Source organism: Schistocerca americana, chromosome 3 (genome assembly GCF_021461395.2).
Source record: "Schistocerca americana isolate TAMUIC-IGC-003095 chromosome 3, iqSchAmer2.1, whole genome shotgun sequence".
Classification (NCBI taxonomy): Eukaryota; Metazoa; Arthropoda; class Insecta; order Orthoptera; family Acrididae; genus Schistocerca; species Schistocerca americana.
Genome location: NC_060121.1, coordinates 320,538,607 through 320,560,350, shown reverse-complemented (window position 1 = coordinate 320,560,350; position 21,744 = coordinate 320,538,607). Strand labels below are relative to the sequence as shown.

Genomic DNA, 21,744 nt, shown 5'->3' with positions numbered 1-21,744 from the left:
CTTCTCTGTGCCAGTGTCTTCCACATATTCCTTTCCTCCCCGATTCTGCGCGGAACCTCGTTATTCCTTACGTTATTAGTCCACCTAATTTTCAACATTCGTCTGTAGCACCACATCTCAAACGCTTCGATTGTCTTCTGTTGCAGTTTTTCCGCAGTCCATACAGTGCTGTGCTGTAAATGTACATTCTCAGAAATTTCTTCGTCAAATTAAGGGCTATATTTGATACTGCTAGATTTCTCTTGGCCAGGAATGCTCTTTTGGCCAGTGCTAGTCTGCTTTTGATGTCTTCTTTGCTGCGTCTTTGATTACTTTGCTGCCTAGGTAGCAGAATTCCTTAACTTCATCTACTTCGTGACCACCCATCCTGGTGTTAAGATTGTCGCTGTTCTCATTTCTACTACTTCTCATTACTTTCGTCTTTTTTTCTAGTTACTCTCAATCCGTCTTCTGTACTCAATAGATTGTTAAAACTATTCAGCATAATATGTAATTCTTGTTGACTTTCACTCAGGATAGCAATGTCATCAGCGAATCGTATAATTGGTATCCTTTCATCTTGAATTTTAATTAACATGTTGAACTTTTGCATCTTTAATGTGCAGATTGAAGAGTAGGGGCGAAAGACTGCATCCCTGTGTTACACCCTTTTTAATCCGACGACTTCATTCTTGGTCGCCACTCTTATTATTCCCTCTTGGCTCTTGTACATATTGTACGTTACCCGTCTCTCCTTGTAGCTTACCCCTATTTTTCTCAGAATTTCGAACATAGTGCACTATTTTATATTGTCTAACGCTTTTTCCAGGTCGACAAATCGTATGAACGTGTCTTGATTTTTCTTTAGTCTGTCTTCTACTATCAGCCGCAACGTCAGAATCGCGTCTCTGGTGCCTTTACCTTTCCTAAAGCCAAAATGGTCGTCATCTGACACATCCTCAATATTCTTTCAAAACGATTCGAATGGCTCTGAGCACTATGGGACTTAACTTCTGAGGTCATCAGTCCCCTAGAACTTAGTACTAGTTAAGCGTAACTAATCTAAGGAAGCCCGGTGGGCCATGCGGTCTAAACCACTGCTTTCCGGGCGGGAAGGAACGCCCGGTCCCCGGCACGAATCCGCCCGGCGGATTTGTGTCGAGGTCCGGTGGACCGGCCAGTCTGTGGATGGTTTTTAGGCGGTTTTACATCTACCTCCGTGAATGCGGGCTGTTTTTCCTTATTCCGCCTCAGTTACACTATGTCGGCGATTGCTGCGGTGACAAGTTGTCCACGTACGCGTACACCAACATTACTCTACCACGCAAACATAGGGGTTACACTCGTCCGGTGTGAGACGTTCCCTGGGGGGTCCACCGGGGGCCGAACCGCACAATAACCCTGGGTTGGGGCGGCGGAGGGGTGAAGTGGACTGCGGTAGTCGTCGCGGGGTTGTGGACCACTGCGGCTGCGGCGGGGACGGAGCCTCTCCGTCGTTTCTAGATCCCCGGTTACCATACAATCGAAATACATACAACCTAAGGACATCACACAGATCCATGCCCGAGGCAGGATTCGAACCTGCGACCGTAGCAGTCGCGTGGTTGCAGACTGAAGCGCCTAGAAGCGCTTGGTCACAGCGGCCGGCGGATTTTCTTACAATAAAGACGGAAATAGCCTGACATACCCTGTGAACTGGTGAACTTTGATTTGTTATCGTCTTCCTTTATTGGTGCTTCTTTTTCTTTATGGAGCAGTGTGTGATGCACACAGCATGCTAATAAATAATTGAACGAAACTAACTGCAAAACGAAAACAAAAATCTCTTAGAAAGTCGCTGGCTTGAGTCAGTGTGTGCAGTGTTTCAGCCTGTCGCGACGCGTCAGTAGGGAAGTGTGTGTGCAGAACGCCAGCCCGCCTGCGCACCCACCTTCCTCCATGGCGGTGAGGGGGTCCTGGCCGGCGTCGGCGGGCCCGGCGGCCAGGGGCGCGGCGCTGACCAGCACCTCCCAGCCGGCGGCGTGGCCCTGCGGCAGCGGCGCGTTCGCCAGCTCGCACAGGCGGCGCCGCAGCGCGCCCAGCCAGCACCACTGGGCGGCGCCTGCCCCGTGCTGCCGCCTGCCGCCAAACCTGCGCACGCCCGCGCTCCGCTGCAGTCGCTGCAAGGCCCCAGCTGCACGCTCACCAGACAAACTGTATCAGTTCAAGACCAAAGCACCACCGAAGCACATTCTTCTCACTTACGGTTCTTTTTTGCTTGTTGACCGTCTAACTACAACTGAATGAAACACAGTTATCGGTCCGTAAGCGTTGCGCCTTTATTCTCTGCGAGGCGTCCTCAGTGGCCTGGAATATGTACAAATTTTTACTGTTCGGTTTACATTTTGGAAGTGTGTTTATAGATTATAAACAGTTCTGGTGGTTGGTTTTTCAGTGGCGTATTGTATGTATTGTATTGTATGTTAACCGGGGACCTAGAAACGACGGAGAGGCTCCGTCCCCGCCGCAGTCGCAGTGGTCCACAACCCCGCGACGACTACCGCAGTCCACTTCACCCCTCCGCCGCCCCACACCCAACCCAGGGTTATTGTGCGGTTCGGCCCCCGCTGGACCCCCCAGGGAACGTCTCACACCGGACGAGTGTAACCCCTATGTTTGCGTGGTAGAGTAATGCTAGTGTACGCGTACGTGGACAACTTGTCACCGCAGCAATCGACGACACAGTGTAACTGAGGCGGAATAAGGGGAAACAGCCCGCATTCGCCGAGGTACATGGAAAACCGCCTAAAAACCATCCACAGATTGGCCGGTCCACCGGTCCTCGACACAAATCCGCCGGGCGGATTCGTGACGGGGACCGGGCGCTCCTTCCCGCCCGGAAAGCAGTGAGTGAGACCGCACGGCCAACCAGGCGGGCCTTCAGTGGCGTAGTAATATTTTAAATTCCGCTCACACGTTCCGTGATTTTCTGCATATTGCGTTTTAGTTTCGTTTCTTGCGCTGTTCTTCATCTTATAACTGCCATTTGGGTTTTTGTTTTCCACACTTCACAGCACTAACAAATGAACACTAGTTTTGATGCTATGTTTTGATTTGTGTTGCGGACTGTCGCATGTTATTGCCAAAGATAAAATGTTATTGCCAATTTTTTTTTCCTTTTTTTGTGATGTCTGTGATCTCATTCTGTATGCATGCATGTGTGTGTGTGTGTGTGTGTTTCGGTGCGTATTATTTATCATGGTTTTTCATTCACCTTATTTTTATATCTTGTTCCATGTTTGTAGGATGGTGGTTATGGAGTTTTAAGTGTTCTGCAAAAGTGGAATGGTTTGTTTCGTACAACACCTGATGCGTTCGTTGTATCGTTTTTTAAACGCACACACACACACACACACACACACACACACACACTTACGAGAGACGTTTGAAAAGTCCGTGGAAAGTCAGAGAGACGGCACCACCGGCGCGTATTGAGGTCATGTTTGATTAGTAGCATCTTTGGAAGAACGCACACCAAGTTTCAGCCATATTGCTCTATTTCTTTGTGTTTGGCATTCGTGTGAATCAAGGAAGTCGGTTGACTGTCGAAAAATGGACGAAAAAGAATTTCGTGTGGTGATTAAACATTACTTTATGAAAGGCAAAACACCTCAGGAGACTAAACATAAGCTTTATCAACAGTACGGTGACTCTGCACCTTCAATTACAACAGTTTATAAGTGGTTTCAAAATTTTCGGAGTGGTCAATGGGCACAAGTGCTGCTGAACGTTCTGGACGCTCTGTGGAGCTTACGACTCCAGAAATCATTGATAAAATCCATGATATGGTGGTGGATGACAGAAGAGTTAAAGTGCGTGAGATTGCTAGTGCTGTGGGCATCTCGAATGAACGGGTACATGATATTTTCCTCTGCCTCGTGATGACTGGGCGTTGTGTGATGGCCTTAGGTTACTTAGGTTTAAGTAGTTCTAAGTTCTAGAGGACTGATGACCATAGATGTTAAGTCCCATAGTGCTCAGAGACATTTGAACCATTTTTGAATATTTTCCATAAACATTTGGACATTAGAAAGCTATCCGCAAGGTGGGTTCCGCGATTGCTCACTCTTGACCAAAAACGGAATCGTGTGAATTGTTGCAAGGATGGTTTGCAGCTGTTTAGGAAGAATCCGCAGGACTTTAAGCGTCGCTTCGTATCTGTGGATGAAACATGGATACATTACTATATTCCTGAAACCGAAGAACAATCTAAACAGTGGGTTACCAAGGGAGAATCGGCACCAAAAAAGGCGAAGACCATTACTTCGGTCCGAAAGGATATGGCGACTGCCTTTTGGAATTCACAAAGGATAATCCACATCGACTATCTGGGAAAGGGTAAAACTAGTACAGGTGCATATTATTCATCGTTATTGGACCGTTTGAAAACCGAGCTACAAGAAAAACGCCGGCGATTGGGCCGCAAAAAAGTTCTCTTCCACACGGTAATGCACCAGCACACACCTCAGCAGTTGTGGTCGCAAAATTAATGGAAACAGGATCCCAACTCGTTTCACATCCCCCCACCCATTCCCCAGACTTGGGTCCCTTGGACTATTATTTGTTCCCCAAGTAGAAGAAATGGCTGGCGGGACAAAGATTTTATTCATGCGAGGAGGTGATTGCAGCAACTAATAGCTGTTTTGCAGACTTGGACAATTCCTATTATTCGGAAGGGATCAACAAATTAGAACAGCGTTGGACGAAGTGTATAAGTCTAAAAGGAGACTATGTCGAAAAAAATAAAAAAGGTTTACGCTGAAGTAGCTTTTATTTTTGCACTGACTTTTCAAACGCCCCTCGTATATACACTTAAAAATAGCACCAAAACAAATACCTATTCTCTCTCTCTCTCTCTCTCTCTCTCTCTCTCTCTCAGACACACACACACACACACACACACACACACACACGCGCGCGCGAAAGCGGCGCACTTGTATGCATACACAATTAGATCGTAGATATCACTCGAAAGTTGGCAATAACATTTGATGTCTGGCAATAACATCCGACAGTCGGCAACACAAACCAAAACATAGCATCAAAACAAGTGTTCAGTTCCTAGTACTGTGAAGTATGGAAAACAAAAACCCAAATGGCAATTATAAGAACAACAACAGCGCCAAAAAACGGAACTAAAACGCAATATGTAGAAAATCATCCACGGAAACTGTAAGAAGCATTTCAAATATTGCTACGTCATATAAAAACCAACCATCAGAACTGTTTATAACCTATATAATACATTGTCCCAAAATGTAAACTAAACAGTAAAAATATGTACGTATTCCAAGCCACTGAAGGTGCCTCGTAGAGAATAAGGGCATAACGAGTATGGCACGAAACTTGTGTTTCATCCAGTTGCAGTTAGACCATTCGCAAGTAAAAATTAACAACATACTATGAAAGTTGAAGATTCTCCTCGCTGTGCAAAATCATAATGGTTTCACTGTGCAAAATCAGAACGGTCTTGTAGAAAAAGCTGAGGTTTCATTAAATTGATGCTCTACTTGAGATATGGCTTACGTCGTACTAAACTAATGGAATGCTGAAAGTCATACTACTTAAATCAATAAAAATGGGCAAGGAAGGACGTGTTACTAGAGTTCCACAAGGTTCAATCTTAGGTCCTGTATTGTTTCTAAGAAATGCATAGTACTTTACATCTAATGCAAATACAAAGGAATTTATTCTTTTTGCAGACAGTTACACTGAGCACACAGAATAAGAAGGTACTTTAAATAAACACTAAAAAATAATTATAGACTAAACTAGCTGTTACCCACAGCTTCGTTTGCAGATCGGTAACTCTGTTGTAATGAGTGATGGTGAGGAAATATGCTAGATTTAATAAATATCTGGGTGTACAGTAGTATCGAAATGTACGTGTTATGAATAAATGTTTATGGTGCTTGTATATAGGTACATAATGAGCGTGCTTTTATTTTTTGCATTGTGTCGAAACTTAGTTAAAAAACATTAAAATTACAAAAAAAAATTTCCCTCATCAGGTATTCGTATTTTAAGATTTAAGCACCGACACTTCAAAAGGTTTTTGGTCATCCTTCTTTTGCAAGGACATAAAGATTTTGTGTGCTGGATACACGTGAGCATGTCACATAGTGTTGTCCACGAGAAAAACAGTCGTTTTCCTAAAAGCACACCGGAAACTTTGAGTGCGTGCCATTGCGCTTCATTTATGGTCATTCCAAAAGCAATTTTTAGCGGGAATTGCGTTCTTTTAATTGTAAAAAGCAAATCCGTTGATACAATTGAGATTCGTGCAATCAAAACACTTTTTCCTTTAGCTGAGTCACTAGTTATATTATCTCTAACACTATTTTGGCTCCGACGTGTAATTTATAAGCGGGTACAGCTACACATTCTAGTCAAATCAAGATTTCTCATTAAAATGACTGGAACACCAACCTTTAATTTCAGCTTATGAGAAGGCACTGCCGACAATTCCGAAGAGTTATGAAACCTATGTGGTAAGAGGAGACTTGTTTAGTGTCCACATTATGTACAGAGAGATATTCTACAATATCTGCTTCTACTTGTTACATAATTTTTTCCTTTAGCTGTCCTATTAATTCATTAGTGAGTGCCATAATTGCCCTTTCAGACAGCCATTCGTTATTTCTCATACTTGCTTGCAGAGTAGGATAAATTTTTTCCAGCCAACCCTTCGTACTGTGAACAATAATACAGAATTCACGATGTAATGTAATCGTGCCTTTGAGGTCGGTATTAATACGATCTTTGCCGATTTTCAGAAAAGCGCCCGGTACATGGTGCAGGTCTGTGTCACAGTGCAGTTACATGCGCATATTTGTTGTTAACATAAATTTTTTAACGTTACCATATGATTGTAGCCTCTTTTAAACATGAGTTTACATAATCTGGGGGTGTGTTTTTAATTGTTACGGGCAGAGTCCGTCAAGACGTTGTAAATTCGTCCGAAACCAACAGCTTACATTGCTGCAACATCAGTCCACTATCGCTATTTTTATTGATGTTACAAATAGGTATGTCTACGTGAGCTAAGTTCAACGGCAGACGTTCGGTCACCACTGAGCAGCGTGTCAGCTATTCCAGATAAGGCTACTGCAGCAGCAGCTTTTTTTATTTTTGCGAATTTTGGCTAAGAGAAAATTTAAAAGAAAAGTCTTACCAGTTCCTCCCGGGAGCCTAGTGCAAGTCTTGTTATTTGACGCCACTTCTGTGGCCTGCGCATCGATGATAAGGACAATACATGTACACTCAGTCGCGAATGGAAAAAATACCTCGAAGGGAATCGAACACGCGACCGCAACATTCAGAGTTACAAAGATGAGCACATGACCACGACCTGTTCAGGCAAAGCATTAGCCTACGTGTCTCCAAAGCTAGAACAAACGCGAAGCGCTAAGCGGCTAACGTGCACCGGAATTTCACTGATACTAGTATGGAAGTACGGGTTAAACACGTAAAGCACAATATTCATTACGTTGAATCGTATTATGTAGAACATATCAAACAATAAATGCATTTTCACAAACACGATAAAGTTCTAAAGTCGAAGAGCAAACAGCTTTTACGAAGAGTAATTCTTGTTTCATATATAGCGTTATATTATTCAAATCAACGAATATGTTGTACTAAACACTTTCTAAAGCAGCCTATGTTCTTCCTAAGCGTTCAAGCTATTTCCATATCAAATTTCATAAACATCGGTTTAGCTGTTTTGTCGTGCAAGAGAAACAGACACAACTTCGAATTTATAACATGAGTATGGATACAGATATGGACTGTGAAGTGTCATTTCCTGACCTCCCATGTTTCCTACCCCTGTCTGCTATTGTAGTCGCTTCAGGTAGTTTCCAGCTGCAGGGGTATTGGCGTTTTTATCCGGTCTGAAAATATGGGCTGCAGTTTTCCTAATCCTCCAAAGTGTGTTATAACCGGAACCTAAGTAGCGGGGCTAGAGAGATAGTGATTTCCCCATGGCATCCAATGTTTCCAACATCCGTCGCAACATTGTCTGAAAGGCCCCTGTGTTAAATAATGTCTTGGAGCAGTTTTGGAGCTCCCGGAATCGAGGAGTCGATCGGCAGTCATCGTGGTGTTCAGCTTGCACGTCGCGGGCCCGCTGGGACGAAGTTTGTGTTTTAACGCGGTTAGCATTTCGGAAGTCTGGAGTTAGAAGGCCTTCGTGACCAACGAGGCAACACTCCCGGTACAGGAAGCTTACAAGGCAATCGAAAGCACGTCCTCGTACGCGGGCGTCAAATCCTGCTTAGACACTCTCCTGTTTTTCACAGCGAATGTCACGAATTAGAGAATGTGGACTTGTAAAGAGAGGTCACAGAACAGAGCGTTACCACTAGCTGGGTGGAAGTGGTATTGGGTGAGAATGTCGGACATTTTTTGAGTTTATTGGTTTCCTGGATGCGCCCATTCAGCCATCTCAGGAATGGGATATCAGTCCTGACGATAAGAACGTAAGGACAACACAACAGACGGTCCCCGAAAGGAGAAAATCTTCCACTTGATCGGGAATCGAACCCGGACACCTTCCCTTGGCAATCCGACGCGCAGATCGCTCAGCTGCCGAGGAGGACAATGACAGACTTGACTACGGTTAATTCTTGCGAATGTGTTTCTTTTCTTTCCGTGTGACTCTTTCCTTTTGAGTTTGGACTGTACACCTGTTTATTATTGTGGTGATTACTGGCGAGAGCGAGAGTTGGTAGTGGCAAGCTGGAGGTTGTGTTAGAACTGTTAGCGATGAACATATTCCAGTCCAGTGGCAAGATCTCACAATTTTTCTTAAGAATAATTTGGCACTTACAGGGCCTTTAATTATTGACTTTGGAGTTGTAAGAAGTTTACCCTCGTCTCTGGAGTAGAAGCGACGCTCTCTACCCTTATTTAGAATGATTGTTAGTGTAACAGAGCAGCCAATTAATCCGCTGATAAATGTTTCCAACTACATCTACGGAGGAGATCTGCATATTGTTTGTCTCGCGCACCGCACGTAGCCAAGGGCGTATAGATTCTGGCTGCCGCTGCGAACGTGTTTAACCCGACGCTACGGTAATTCCCAGGCACAGACGAAAGAAACACTTCAGTATTACTATGGTAAAGCTCTAGTCAACCCGAAGAGTAATTTGCACAACGCAGTACTTTGTTTAATATCTTCTCAGTGCTCACTCCGCGTCTGATCAAATTGAAACTCGAGATTTCGAAGGTAATCACCAATTTTTTCGTCAGGAGATGACTGCCGTGAGCAAAGTGTGCCTCCTTTTTAACAGAGATGGAACTTACTATCTTAGTGTTTCCTGGAGACCAGCACTTGAGACGGAGCCTCTACAAAGAAATAAAAACAAAGAACGTGATTATTAACGGTATAGGAGAAGCCGAAGGGTCTCCGTTCGCTATACGCCCCTGACTTCCGCTGCCATGGTATTTGGGGTGTCTTACAGCCTCATTAAAGATTTACTCATGCGAATCACGCCCTCAGGTAACGTCACAATGCCAGCAGAAGTTAGATTTCCAAGTTCGTCACCCGACCAGTTACAAACTTGAATGCGACTATACAGGACGATGACGTTAGCGAGAATCTCCGGAAGTTCGAGTTTTAACTTCGATCTGACGCAATCTGAACACCGAGAATATTTTGTGTAAGAATGTCGCCGCATAAAGCTTCGATTTCATACCACGGTACTTTGTTAGGTATGGTCCCGTTGGTGGTAGTCTCTCTTTCTTCCTTCAGATTACTGGCAGTGTAATAAAGCCAGCCGTCTTTCTCTCCCTCCCCCTTTTCCCCGTTCAACTCAAACTCGAGAAACTCAAACTCGAGAAACTCAAACTCGAGAAACTCAAACTCGAGAAACTCAAACTCGAGAAACTCAAACTCGAGAAACTCAAACTCGAGAAACTCAAACTCGAGAAACTCAAAGTCTAGAAACTCAAACTCCAGACATTGTGTTGACAGGCTAATCCGCACCTTAGAGTGTAGGGAAGCAGCATACTCACGCCATATAAAATTCACATCAGTCTTTCCATTGTGTGCCAGCCTAGTCCTCTGTAACTAGCTCTGACGTCATAAATATTGCGCAATACTTTAAAATGAAGTAAATAACCTGAAACGTTTCTAGCATGTCAGGAGTAATACAAAATCAATATGTGTTGGATATCAGTTCAATAACTTTAACCATTTTCGAAATTTGGATGTTTTTCTGTAAAAATCATTGGCGCAACAGAAAAGAGCTAGAAACTTAAAAATTTATATTTAGACTCCTTTTGCATAATAATTTAGTAGAAACAGTATTCTGGATCTCACAAATTAAAATTTTAGTTGAAATTCATGATTTTCTGGTTTTTGTCTTAGAAATTAAGGAAGCAAGATAGATTAAGTAGGCGAATAAATAAAGATAGGATGTTTAAATTTAAGTAGAAGGGAGATCCGCTATAATCATGAAAATGTGAGAAGTTTCAACAGAATAACTATAAAACTATAGGTATAGTGTATCTCCAAAGAGCAAGTTCAGAGCTCGTCTACTGCATGTAGTGTAATTAAATTAATTCTCTCGCCCAAAATATTTGACTTAGCCACGTCAGACTTTTATTATGATTACTTACTTGTATGCTGATTGCACAATTAAATTGAAAGCTTCGTCAGCCATCAGCAAAGGAAGCAATGATTTATTCGATAACTTAAAGTGGTGCATTACTAGCCCAGCGGCTAGTCGGGAGAGCAGATTTGATCAGGCGTTCCCTTAGCCGTCCGCACCGCGGCTTTATATGTAAGAACGCTACGCGAGAAGAAAGAAGGCCCCAGTTCTCTCCAGACGCTGATTAGCGCACCACCTGTGCCGGGAGTCGCGTCGCGTCGCGTCGGTATCGTTGATATTATCAGCCTCGGCTGCGGTAATAAGTTACTTGGGATACGCGTAACCATGAAATCGTTTTCAAGTAAAATGTTAATTTTGGGATGATGTTAATGATCTATCTTTAGTTTGTGTATGTCGTATTTTCACGTTCTACCATTATTAGCGTGGCGTTTGATGAACATTATCATCAAATTATGGCGAGCATTCACTTAAACATTTAATTTGAACAGTTATAGTGGCATCAGCGCATTAGACTCTGAACTGCTCTGGTAGTCGGATTGTGTGGATTCTTTTTGGTCTGTGACTTTCAGAATATAGTGAACATTTTAGAGAGAATGGTTTTTGATTATGAATCCCAGACAATCTCCTAATTCCTCAGAGCTGTAAGCTGTAGCTATAAATGTATTTCTCAGATGAAGTGGGCACTAGGAATTCTAATTACAGGCTTCAAGTTTTGCTAATCACTTTCTGGTTGCCAATATCGTAGTTAGAGAGCCAGTGTTGAGAACAGCAAACAGCATAAATACAAAACATTTATTCTATTATTCCACCCGCCGCCCCACAAGAGATCTAAGACCATTATTGGCCAAATTAGGTCTATATATAATATGCCATAATGACTAGTGCTTTATGACTGATTCAGACATTTCTAATTTCTACATATATCCGTCGTAGCCAACATTCAGGACGGATTCTACCCGTAACCAAAACTGGAAGGCAAATTCAAAAGCATAGGATTGAGTAAAAGAGAAACGACCGACTAATATTTTGGTACATGTTATGTATAGATTTCGTTCATCAACTATGAAAAGTTTAAGTGCAATTATTACGTAACTCTTATCGAACTGACTTATCCAGACAGTTAAGGGGCGACCTGCAGTTTAACGTGATCTCCGAAGTAATATAGGTACCTGTACCGATTTATTTGGAACAGCGACTACTTCCTAAATGATTCTGGGTATCAAACAAAGTTTCCCGCAAATGTAAATGTCGTATGACTAGGGCCTCCAGTTGGATAGACCGTTCGCCGGGTGCAAGTCTTTTCGATTTGACGCCACTTCGGCGATTTGCGCGTCGATGGGGATGTAATGATGATGATTAGGACAACACAACACCCAGTCCCTGAGTGGAGAAAATCCCCGACCCAGCCGTGAATCAGCCCGGTCCCTTAGGAATGACATTCTGCCGCGCTGACAACTCAGCTACCGGTGGTGACAGCGTAAAAATCTTATTGTCTGGTGAAACACTGTGCCCACTACCTTTTCTTTCGAGTATTTTAATTATGAACATTGTGCTTTCTTCTTAACTGTAATGCATTATTTATAATAACTGTAATGAAATGCTATATACTCTGCGATTATTTAGTTAAAATGGCCATGGACTGGGGACGCCAGTTTCAAAACACTCATCCGAAACATAGTGTTCGTCAGCCTCGCAGGGCGTTAGTGTCTTGTTCATACCGAGCGAGGTGGCGCAGTGGTTAGCACACTGGACTCGCATTCGGGAGGACGACGGTTCAACCCCGCGTCCGGCCATCCTGATTTAGGTTTTCCGTGATTTCCCTAAATCACTCCAGGCAAATGCCGGGATGGTCCCTCTGAAAGGGCACGGCCGACTTCCTTCCCCGTCCTTCCCTGATCCGATGAGACCGATGACCTCGCTGTTTGGTCTCTTCCCACAAACAACCCAACCCTCTCTTGTTCATGCATTAGTTGGGATTAATCTGGAAAGTGACTGTGTCTCTTCATCTGGTTCGTTCTTGGAACACGTTAAAATCCTGCCAACACTGTGGAAAAAGGCTGATATTGCGGTGACCATGTTATTGTCCGGCACAGCGTCATGCTAGGAGTACACGCGCCTCTGCAAGTGCTTCAAAGGTACAGACAATCTCTTAAAGGAACAACACCGTGCAACGCTACTTGCAACTTTTTCATGATGCGTATGCATGTTTCTATGATGATCTGCGAGCATAGTACAGGTTGACTGCTACAGTCCACTCTATATTGCAGGACTGACACTCTTGGCAAATGATCTTATAAACCCCACTTTGCATGACGGCAAATTGACGATAGGACAGTCTGATAAATCAGTCTGCACTAGGATCGAAGAACACCGTAAACATTGGAGTTTCAAGCAGCCACATTCATCCTTTGTATTTATAAAAAACGACCAAAAGAGAACATTATGTTAACTAGTGCTACTGTGATCGTGAATCCTGTTGTGATTTTATTTCATTTATTGATTTCGGCAGTCTTAACTAGATCAGCACGAGCAGTATGTGGAAATCCGGTATGTAAAGTGAGAAATTTTCCCCTGGGCCTAAATCCATCTGAGCATGTATGGAACTTTAATGCTGCCTTGGATTCGACCGCTGTTGCTTTTTTAAATGTTTTAGAATTGGGAACAAATGTTCATGAAGCAAGGTCGCATCACATTGGATACAGAAAGATAACAATGAAATCATTAGAACGTTGAAGTGGAAACTCTTCTACTGCCTCTGCTACTCTAATAAAATACCTGCTATCTCTGCGAAGGCCCACGGCCTCGCCGCAGTGGTAACACCGGTTCCCGTCAGTTCACAGCATTTAAGCGTCGTTGGGCTTGGTTAGCACTTGGATGGGTGACCATACGGGTGTGCCGAGCACTGTTGGCAAGGGGGGGGGGTCACTTGGTCATTGTGAGGCCAATGTAGGAGCTACTTCACTGAAAAGTAGCGGCTCCCATCTCGAAAGCTGACAACGGCCTGGACTGTGTTGTGTTGACCACATGCCCTCCATACCCGCATCCAGTGACGCCTATCAACTGAAGATGACACGGCGGTCGGTCGGTACCATTCTGCCTTCCGAGGCCTGTTCGGACGGGGTATCTTTGCGAACTGAATTATAAAGTACAGAAGTCGTCGTTGGAGAATTGAGAAGCTTGGTGACACAAAACCGTGTTTTTATTAGGTTTAAAAGCAAAGAATGATTTACATGATAATAGTAATAACGATCGAACCTCGTTAATATTATAAACTGCATGTTTCTATGATGATCTGCGAGCATAGTACAGGTTGACTGCCACAGTCCACTCTATATTGCAGGACTGACACTCTTGGCAAATGATCTTATAAACCCCACTTTGCATGACGGCAAATTGATGATAGGACAGACTGATAAATCAGTCTGCACTAGGATCGAAGAACACCGTAAACATTGGAGTTTCAAGCAGCCACATTCATCCTTTGCTAAAAATTACTTAAACCACAATCACAGATATCTAATACATGTAGAAGTACTTCACATAGAGGGAACTGTTGCAAAATTCACTGAATTAGAAACATCAGACAACAAGAAACAAAACAATGTACTGTGAAAAAATTATTACATGGCACATGTGAATTCCATCTCAACCGGTAATTCACAAGAAGGTGGGTCATACACCAACCACACCGAAGCTTGTGGATGCAGTAGTGTAAATCAGTATAAAGGCATGTATACTTCCAGGAAAATTGATATTGTCAGGTGTAACAGTTGTGCACAGTGTATATGCAACAGTATGAGATCCAGTATATCGACAAATGCAGTCAAATAGTACGGTATTTGATGTCAGTGATACGGCACATAACAGAGTATCAGGGATCCAGGTGGTAGATTGTGGACGTTGGTATAAAGGCAGTCGGCTCTTTGCGGTGTTAGTGCGTGCGTACGTCCTTTACTGCAGATGGGAAACAGTTGCCATTAGTGACAGTACGTGTTGTATGCATAAACCACGACTGTGACAGTGCCACACGGAAAACAGTCATTATGTGATGCAGAAGCGAAAATCGTTGCGTTCAAGGAAATAGGACTCTCTAATCATCAAATCGCCAAGAAGTTGATAATTTCGTTAGATTGGCCGCAGGATATTGACAGACCGGAAAATATGGGCAAAGTATAATATTATCTGACGCATCGAAACGGTTAACTCTGCGCAAAGCAAGAGTCGCAAACTATTAATCTTCTCAACTTGTTGCCGGCTGGAGTGGCCGAGCGGTTCCAGGCACTACAGTCTGGAACTGCGCGACCGCTACGGTCGCAGGTTCGAATCCTGCCTCGGGCATGGATGTGTGTGATGTCTTTAGGTTAGTTAGATTTAACTAGTTCTAAGTTCTAGGGGACTGATGACCTCAGAAGTTAAGTCCCATAGTGCTCGGAGCCATTTGAACCATTTTTCTCAACTTGTTGCTGATTTGCAGCTGTCAGTAACTGCCAGACGTGTTCGAGAAAGCTTGTCAGTTGACAAACATCTTCCATTCAAGAAACGATTGCAGAAGCCTGCTTTAACACCCAAATATAAACAGGCTAGACTGGAGATTGCTGAAAAACGCGTCGTGGAATTCAGAATGGGATAAACTAATCCTCAGTGATGAGAAGAAATCTAATTTAGATGGGGCAGATGGATTGCAACAATATTGGCATGATCTGAGAACGGAGCAGCTGTTAAGTATAAGCAGAAATTTTAGTGGTGGAAGTATTGTGATTTGGGCAGCCTTCTGCGCTACATGTAAATCACGCATTGCTTGGCTGAACACCATAATGAACTCAAACGTGTACGCTGAGATGCTAGAGAAATAACTGATTAGAGTGTATGAGGAATTAGGGGATGAAAGTCTAATGTTTCAACAAGATAACGCAGCTGTGCATGTTTTTGTTATAATCGCAAAGTGATTTGAAGACATACATATCGATGTCTTGCCCTGGCCTGCACGTATCCCGGATTTGAACATTGTCGAAAACCTTTGGCAAATATTTGAAAGGCGTATTTGTCGCAGTGGAAGGCATTTTGTGATCGTATGTGAGCTGAAAAAACGATGCGAGAAGAGTGCAGTTTTACCGCAAGAGCTGCAAACCCTAACAAAATCAATACCGAAGAGATTTTTTTAAGTAATTGGTAGGAATGGAGGTTGAACGAAGCACCAAAAATGCAATGACACAAAGGGACAAGCGCCGGCCGTTGTGGCCGTGCGGTTAAAGGCGCTTCAGTCTGGAACCGCGTGACCGCTACGGTCGCAGGTTCGAATCCTGCCTCGAGCATGGATGTGTGTGATGTCCTTAGGTTAGTTAGGTTTAATTAGTTCTAAGTTCTAGGCGACTGATGACCTCAGAACTTAAGTCGCATAGTGCTCAGAACCATTTGAACCATTTGAACAAAGGGACAGTGAGTTTCCATCCAGGAAATGTAAGCACTTTATTTTGTTACTCGCGTTATGCAAGAAAGTATGCAATTTCGTCATCAGAATGAAATTTTAACTCAGCAGCGGAGTGTCTGCTTATATGAAACTTCCCGGCAGATTAAAACTGTGTGCCGGAGCGTGACTTGATCTCGGGACCTTTGTCTTTCGCGGGTAAGTTCTCTACTAACTTTTTTTTTGCGCTTCGTTCCTTATTGTTTATTGTGTTTGGTCGTAGCGGACGTCACATGACATCCGTTGGAGTTAGTTGTTTATCCCTTCACTCAGTTGTTTTGTTACAGAGAGCAGCCAGATCTCTGACCGAAGATATTGTTTCCAGAAGTTTGTTATCAACACTATAGCTGTACAGTACCGGATTTCTTTTCCTATATATGCGCAGTATGTTACATTTATTTACGTTCAAGGTCAACTGACAGAGCCAGCACCATTCATCTGTTCTCTGGAGATCATTCTACAAGTCGTTACTATCTCCTGGCGTTGCTTCTTTCTTAAAAGGCAAGAGCATCATCTGCGAACAGCATTAGAGAGCATTCGAAGCTTTGTACTAGATCATTTTGTAAACATTAACTGTCCTGAATGAGAAGTTTCATTAACTGTCCTATCACACTTCCTTGGCGTACACCGAAAATTACCTTTGCATCTGTAGATTTTGTTCCGTTAAGAGCGACGTGTTGAGTTCTGTCAGCAAGGAAGTCTTGAATCCAGTCACAAATCTGCTCCGATACTTGATAAGCTAGTATTTTTTCACTAAATGGCAGTGCGGGAAGGTGTCCAACCCTTTCTGAAGTCAAGGAAGACGCCATCAACCCGAGTGCCATTGTCTGCAGCACTGTGGATCTCATGGAGGAACAGACCGAGCTGAGTTTCGCAGGATGTCTGTTTGCGGAATCCATGATGATTTTTACAGAGGAGATTTTCCTTCTCCAAGAACATCATATTTCTTGAGCGTAAAACATGTTCCTTAATGCCGGCCGCGGTGGCCGAGCGGTTCCAGGCGCTACAGTCTGGAATTGCGCGACCGCTACGGTCGCAGGTTCGAATCCTGCCTCGGGCATGGATGTGTGTGATGTCCTTAGGTTAGTTAGGTTTAAGTAGTTCTAAGTTCTAGGGGACTGATGACCTCAGAAGTTAAGTCCCATAGTGCTCAGAGCCATTTGAACCATTTTTTGGTCCCTTAATTCTGCAACAAATTGACTGCACCAATCTCTGTTTGCGGAATCCATGATGATTTTTATATAGCAGATTTTCCTTCTCCAAAAACGTCATAATTCTTGAGCATAAAACATGTTCCTTAATTCTTCAACAAATTGACGGCACCGATATAGGTCTGTAATTGTGTTCGTCTGTCCTATGGTCCTTTTTAGAATGGGGAATGACCTGCGCTTTCTACCAGTTGCTAGGTGCTCTTCGTTGCTCAAGCGATCTACGATAAATTGCTGCTAGAAGGGGAGCGAGTTCTTTCGCGAAATTTTTGTAGAATTTTATAGGTATCTAATCTGGTCCTGACGTATTTCTACTTACTACCATTTCGCGACCGGTGAAATTACACTAATGAGCGAAAACACTATGACCACCTTTTTAAAAACGTGTTCGTCCGCCTTTGGAAGGCAGTACGGCAACTATTCTGCGTGGCATGGATTCGACAAGTCCTTGTTAGGTTTCTGGGTGTATGTGGCACCAGATGTCTGTGGACAGAGCTCACTATTCCTATAAATTTCAGGCCGGAGGTTTTGTGGGGTCAGATCAGGCACCTGATAGTGTTCCAGATGTGTTCCATCGTTTTCGGATCAGGCGAATTTGGTGTACAATACGTCAACGTGAGTTCACTATCGAGCAACTCAAAACACTTTAGCACTATTAAGAGCCTTGTGACATGATTAGTTATCATGCTGGAAGGTGCCATTGCCGTCGGGGAAGGCATCAAGCGTAAACTTGTACAGGTTATCCGTAATAAAGTTCACGTTGTTGATAGTTGTCATGGTGCCTTAGCATATTGTCACAGGTCCCGTGGATGCCAAAGTGAATGTCATCCACAGAGTAATACGAAGTCTGTTCCCGAACATTCGTAATTTGGAGAGAAACGCGATTGGCTTCCTGCACACGACTGTGTTTAATGTGTAACTGCCTTAAGTTTCATCGTTGTATATCTGTTAGTTGTTGTGTCACACAGTTTGCGAATTTCGACACGCAGAGTTAGGGGAGCAACGCTTCTGCATTAAATTGTGCGTGAAACTCAAGAAAACCTTTACAGAGACATACCAAAAGATGCAGGAAACTTACGCTGATGAGTGATTAAGCCGTACTCGGTATTACTAATAGTCCACACGGTTTAAAAATGTCTGAACGGAAGTTAAAGATAACCCTCGTTCAGGACGCCCTTCGACGTCTGCCGACGACGCTCGTGTCAGGAGCGTCAAGGTAATTGTGCGTGCCAATAGAAAACTGACTGTCCGAGAGACTGCAGAAGAATGTATCATTTCAGCTGCCAAGCGAGTCCCACGGCTCATGAGTCAAGACCAGAAAGACCTTCGCCTCGCAATCTGTGAAGAGCGTTTGGATCGCGCAAATGTGAACGAGATGTTCCTTAACAGAATCATAAATGCTGATGAGACATGGGTCTATGGTTATAATGTTGACACCAAGGTTCAATCTTCACAATAGATCGGGAAACGTTCTCCAAGACCAAAAAAGCTCTTCAAGTCAGGTCAGATATCGACGCCATACTGATAGTTTTCTTTGGCCTCGAAGGATTAGTTCGGCTGATCCCGTCGGAGGTTCGAGTCCTCCCTCGGGCGTGGGTGTGTGTGTTTGTCCTTAGGATAATTTACATTAAGTAGTGTGTAAGCTTAGGGACTGATGACCTTAGCAGTTAAGTCCCAGAATATTTCACACACATCTGAACACATCTGAAGGATTAATTCATCACGAATTCATGCCACAGGGACAAACTGTTAATCGATGGTACTGTCGAGAGCCTTGCCACGCCTGCGAGATAGTGTGTGAAAGAAATGGCTTGAAATGCAGCGAGACAGTTCATGGCCCTTCCATCAGGATAACGCACTCGATATGTTCATCCCTGTTGGTGGGTGACTGTTGCACTGTTGCTGCCTCATCCTTCGTACTCTCGAGATTGGAAACCTCGTTGAAAAGACGGAGATTTGCAACGACAGAGGAGATATAATCAAAGTCTCAGATGGCCCTTCGTGCGATCCAGCAACAGGCGTACCGAGACTGCGTGCGGAAGTGGAAACGGCGCTGGAGGCGATGTTTGGAGGAGAGTATTTCGAAGGACATCCCTTGTACAATAAGTACAAGGTACCACAGAAAAATTTTGTGGGCAAAGTTCTGAATTTTTTTGAATAGAACCCGTACTGCAGTTGCCGACCTGCCTCCGTGCCGCAGCACATGTTTCGAACAACAATTCGCCTGGATGCTGGCGTATCTGGACACGAGTGTCAACCTGGTATGACTAGAAACGTGCTTCATCCCCCCAGCTGAGCCACTTCCATTGATTAGAGATCCATTCTCTATGATCCTGTGCCCACGGCAGTTTTATTTGGCGATGTCGTTCAGTCAAAATGGGAGCACGCAGGAGTCGTCTGTTGCGTAACCAAATGTTCAGCAACGCGCACTGAACGGTGTACTTTGAAAAATTTGTGCATATACCAACACTGTACTGTCAGACCCCGCTTTACAGAGAGGCCAAGCCTCCGTCCTCCACGACCTGTGATGAGGCGTGGACGTCCAACATCTTTTCGTCTATTCGTGGCTTCGCCGTCCTTCATCCACTTTCCATAGATACTCACGGAAGCTATACGCAAATAATTGACCTCCTACATCATCCGTTGGTTCGCTCGTTCCCACGGACCGCTCCATAACAAACTGACCTATGTATATCAAAGTAGCTTATGGCAATGGATTTCCTCATCTGCGGCTCCTATCATCGCCACATTTATTCTCCATTCGTCTCTGCTCCGCTAATATACTTTCCGCGACGCGTCACGAGATGAAATTCAGTCTCGCAATGGGCAGTGGTCAAAATGTTTTTACTCAGCAGTGTACGTTCCCAACGTTCTTCACGGCGTGCAGCTGGAACTCAGATGGACCAACTGATCCACACAGAATCTTTCAGGCTTGTCTACATCATCATCGTTTATCAGCACAGCTCCTGTTTTGTAACTTTTATTTTTTATATTCCTTGCCAAGTATGTCAGCGATTCTTAAACAAACGACATGGATTAGTAACAAATGCAGACATAAAAATATTATTCCTAGTAGTTTTTTTTTAAGTTAGGAAGTACATGTAACTTTGTTCTAAAAAAATCTTACTACGATTTAATGGCTTTAGTACATTCATAAAGAACTGAATCAGACAAAACTTTTCAGTAGCGTGTGGCGCACCCCTTCGCCATGACGATAGCTTCAACATGCCGCGGTGGACATTCCACGCCGAAAGTAACATTTCAAAGTAAGAGGATATCGCCGCTGCGTGATGCCAGTTGGCGTTGACCTGTGACCATGAAGTGTGAAGAGTTTACACTGAACGACCGTGGCTATGAAGGAGAAGGAATTTGTTAGTTTAAGAGAAAACTGTTGGATGGCGAGCAGTTTAGCATGAGCAAAGGTGCTGACTTCACTCGGTCATAGACGTAAGGCTTAAGGAAAATCAAGACATATTCATAGGATACAGACGAATTAAAGACATTAACTACCAATGAGCATTGATTTACGTATATCAATGGGGTAAGTTGAAAATTTGTGCCAAACTGGGGTCTGAACCCGGGTCTCCTGTTTATTAGGCAGAGCGCTGACCACTACGCAATCTGAACACAGTGGCCACCACAACAGCACGGACTACCCTAGCGCACCTCCTGTCAGACCCAGATTCTCAACTTATACCACACACTACTGATGTAGTGCCCCTGCTCATTAGCCTCATTATTCCGGCATCTCTCCAATTCCCGTAAGAGTCTGACCTTGGTGTGCATCTGCACTGAAGGGATCATTGGCTGTCAATGCTGTAATTATACATGTGGTGTCTGTTCTTTCGGACTTGTTAGAAGGAATGGACATCACATATTCATAGAATCTGGCCCATCGCATGGGACACCTCAGGTGTCCCTTGTTTTGCCCACAGACTCTGCTTCCGAGACACTTCCTAGTGCACCCGACGCAGTGGATCCGCCCTCACAGCAGGGTGAGTGGCGGGTGGTAACGTGTATGCATCGCTCAAGGCAGAGGGCCAGTGTGGAGACTGACCGCCTGACCTCGCGCATTTACCCTGTGTCTGGTCAGGAGGCACCTACTTCAGCAGGGTCCGGGCGGGTACATTAGGGGAGCGATTTATTAGTTATTGGGAGCTCCAGTGTTAGGCGCGTTATGAACTCCATTACGCAGATAGCATTCACCACTGGGAAGAAAGCCAATGTGCACTCGGTATATGTGCAAGGGGGGGGGGGGGGGTCTCATTCGAGATGTCGAGGCGGCCTTTTCTGTGGCTATCGAGCGTGCAGGGTGAAGTAACCTGCTTGTTGTGGCTCACGTCTGCACCAAAGACGCTTGTTGCATGGGTTTTGAGTGGATCCTCAGTTCGTATTGGTAGTTGGCGGAAGTGATGAAGACGGTTGGCCTCGCGCG

General features: G+C 44.1%; 1 protein-coding gene across 1 annotated transcript in view; it reads right to left on the bottom strand.

Moving 5' to 3' along the window:
• LOC124606053 overlaps window positions 1-21,744 on the bottom strand; it is a 172,915-nt gene that overhangs the window by 88,081 nt on the left and 63,090 nt on the right. The window contains exon 6 of the mRNA XM_047138013.1: window positions 1,910-2,109. Coding sequence (XP_046993969.1) covers window positions 1,910-2,109 — 200 coding nt within the window. The remainder of the gene's footprint in view (window positions 1-1,909; window positions 2,110-21,744) is intronic.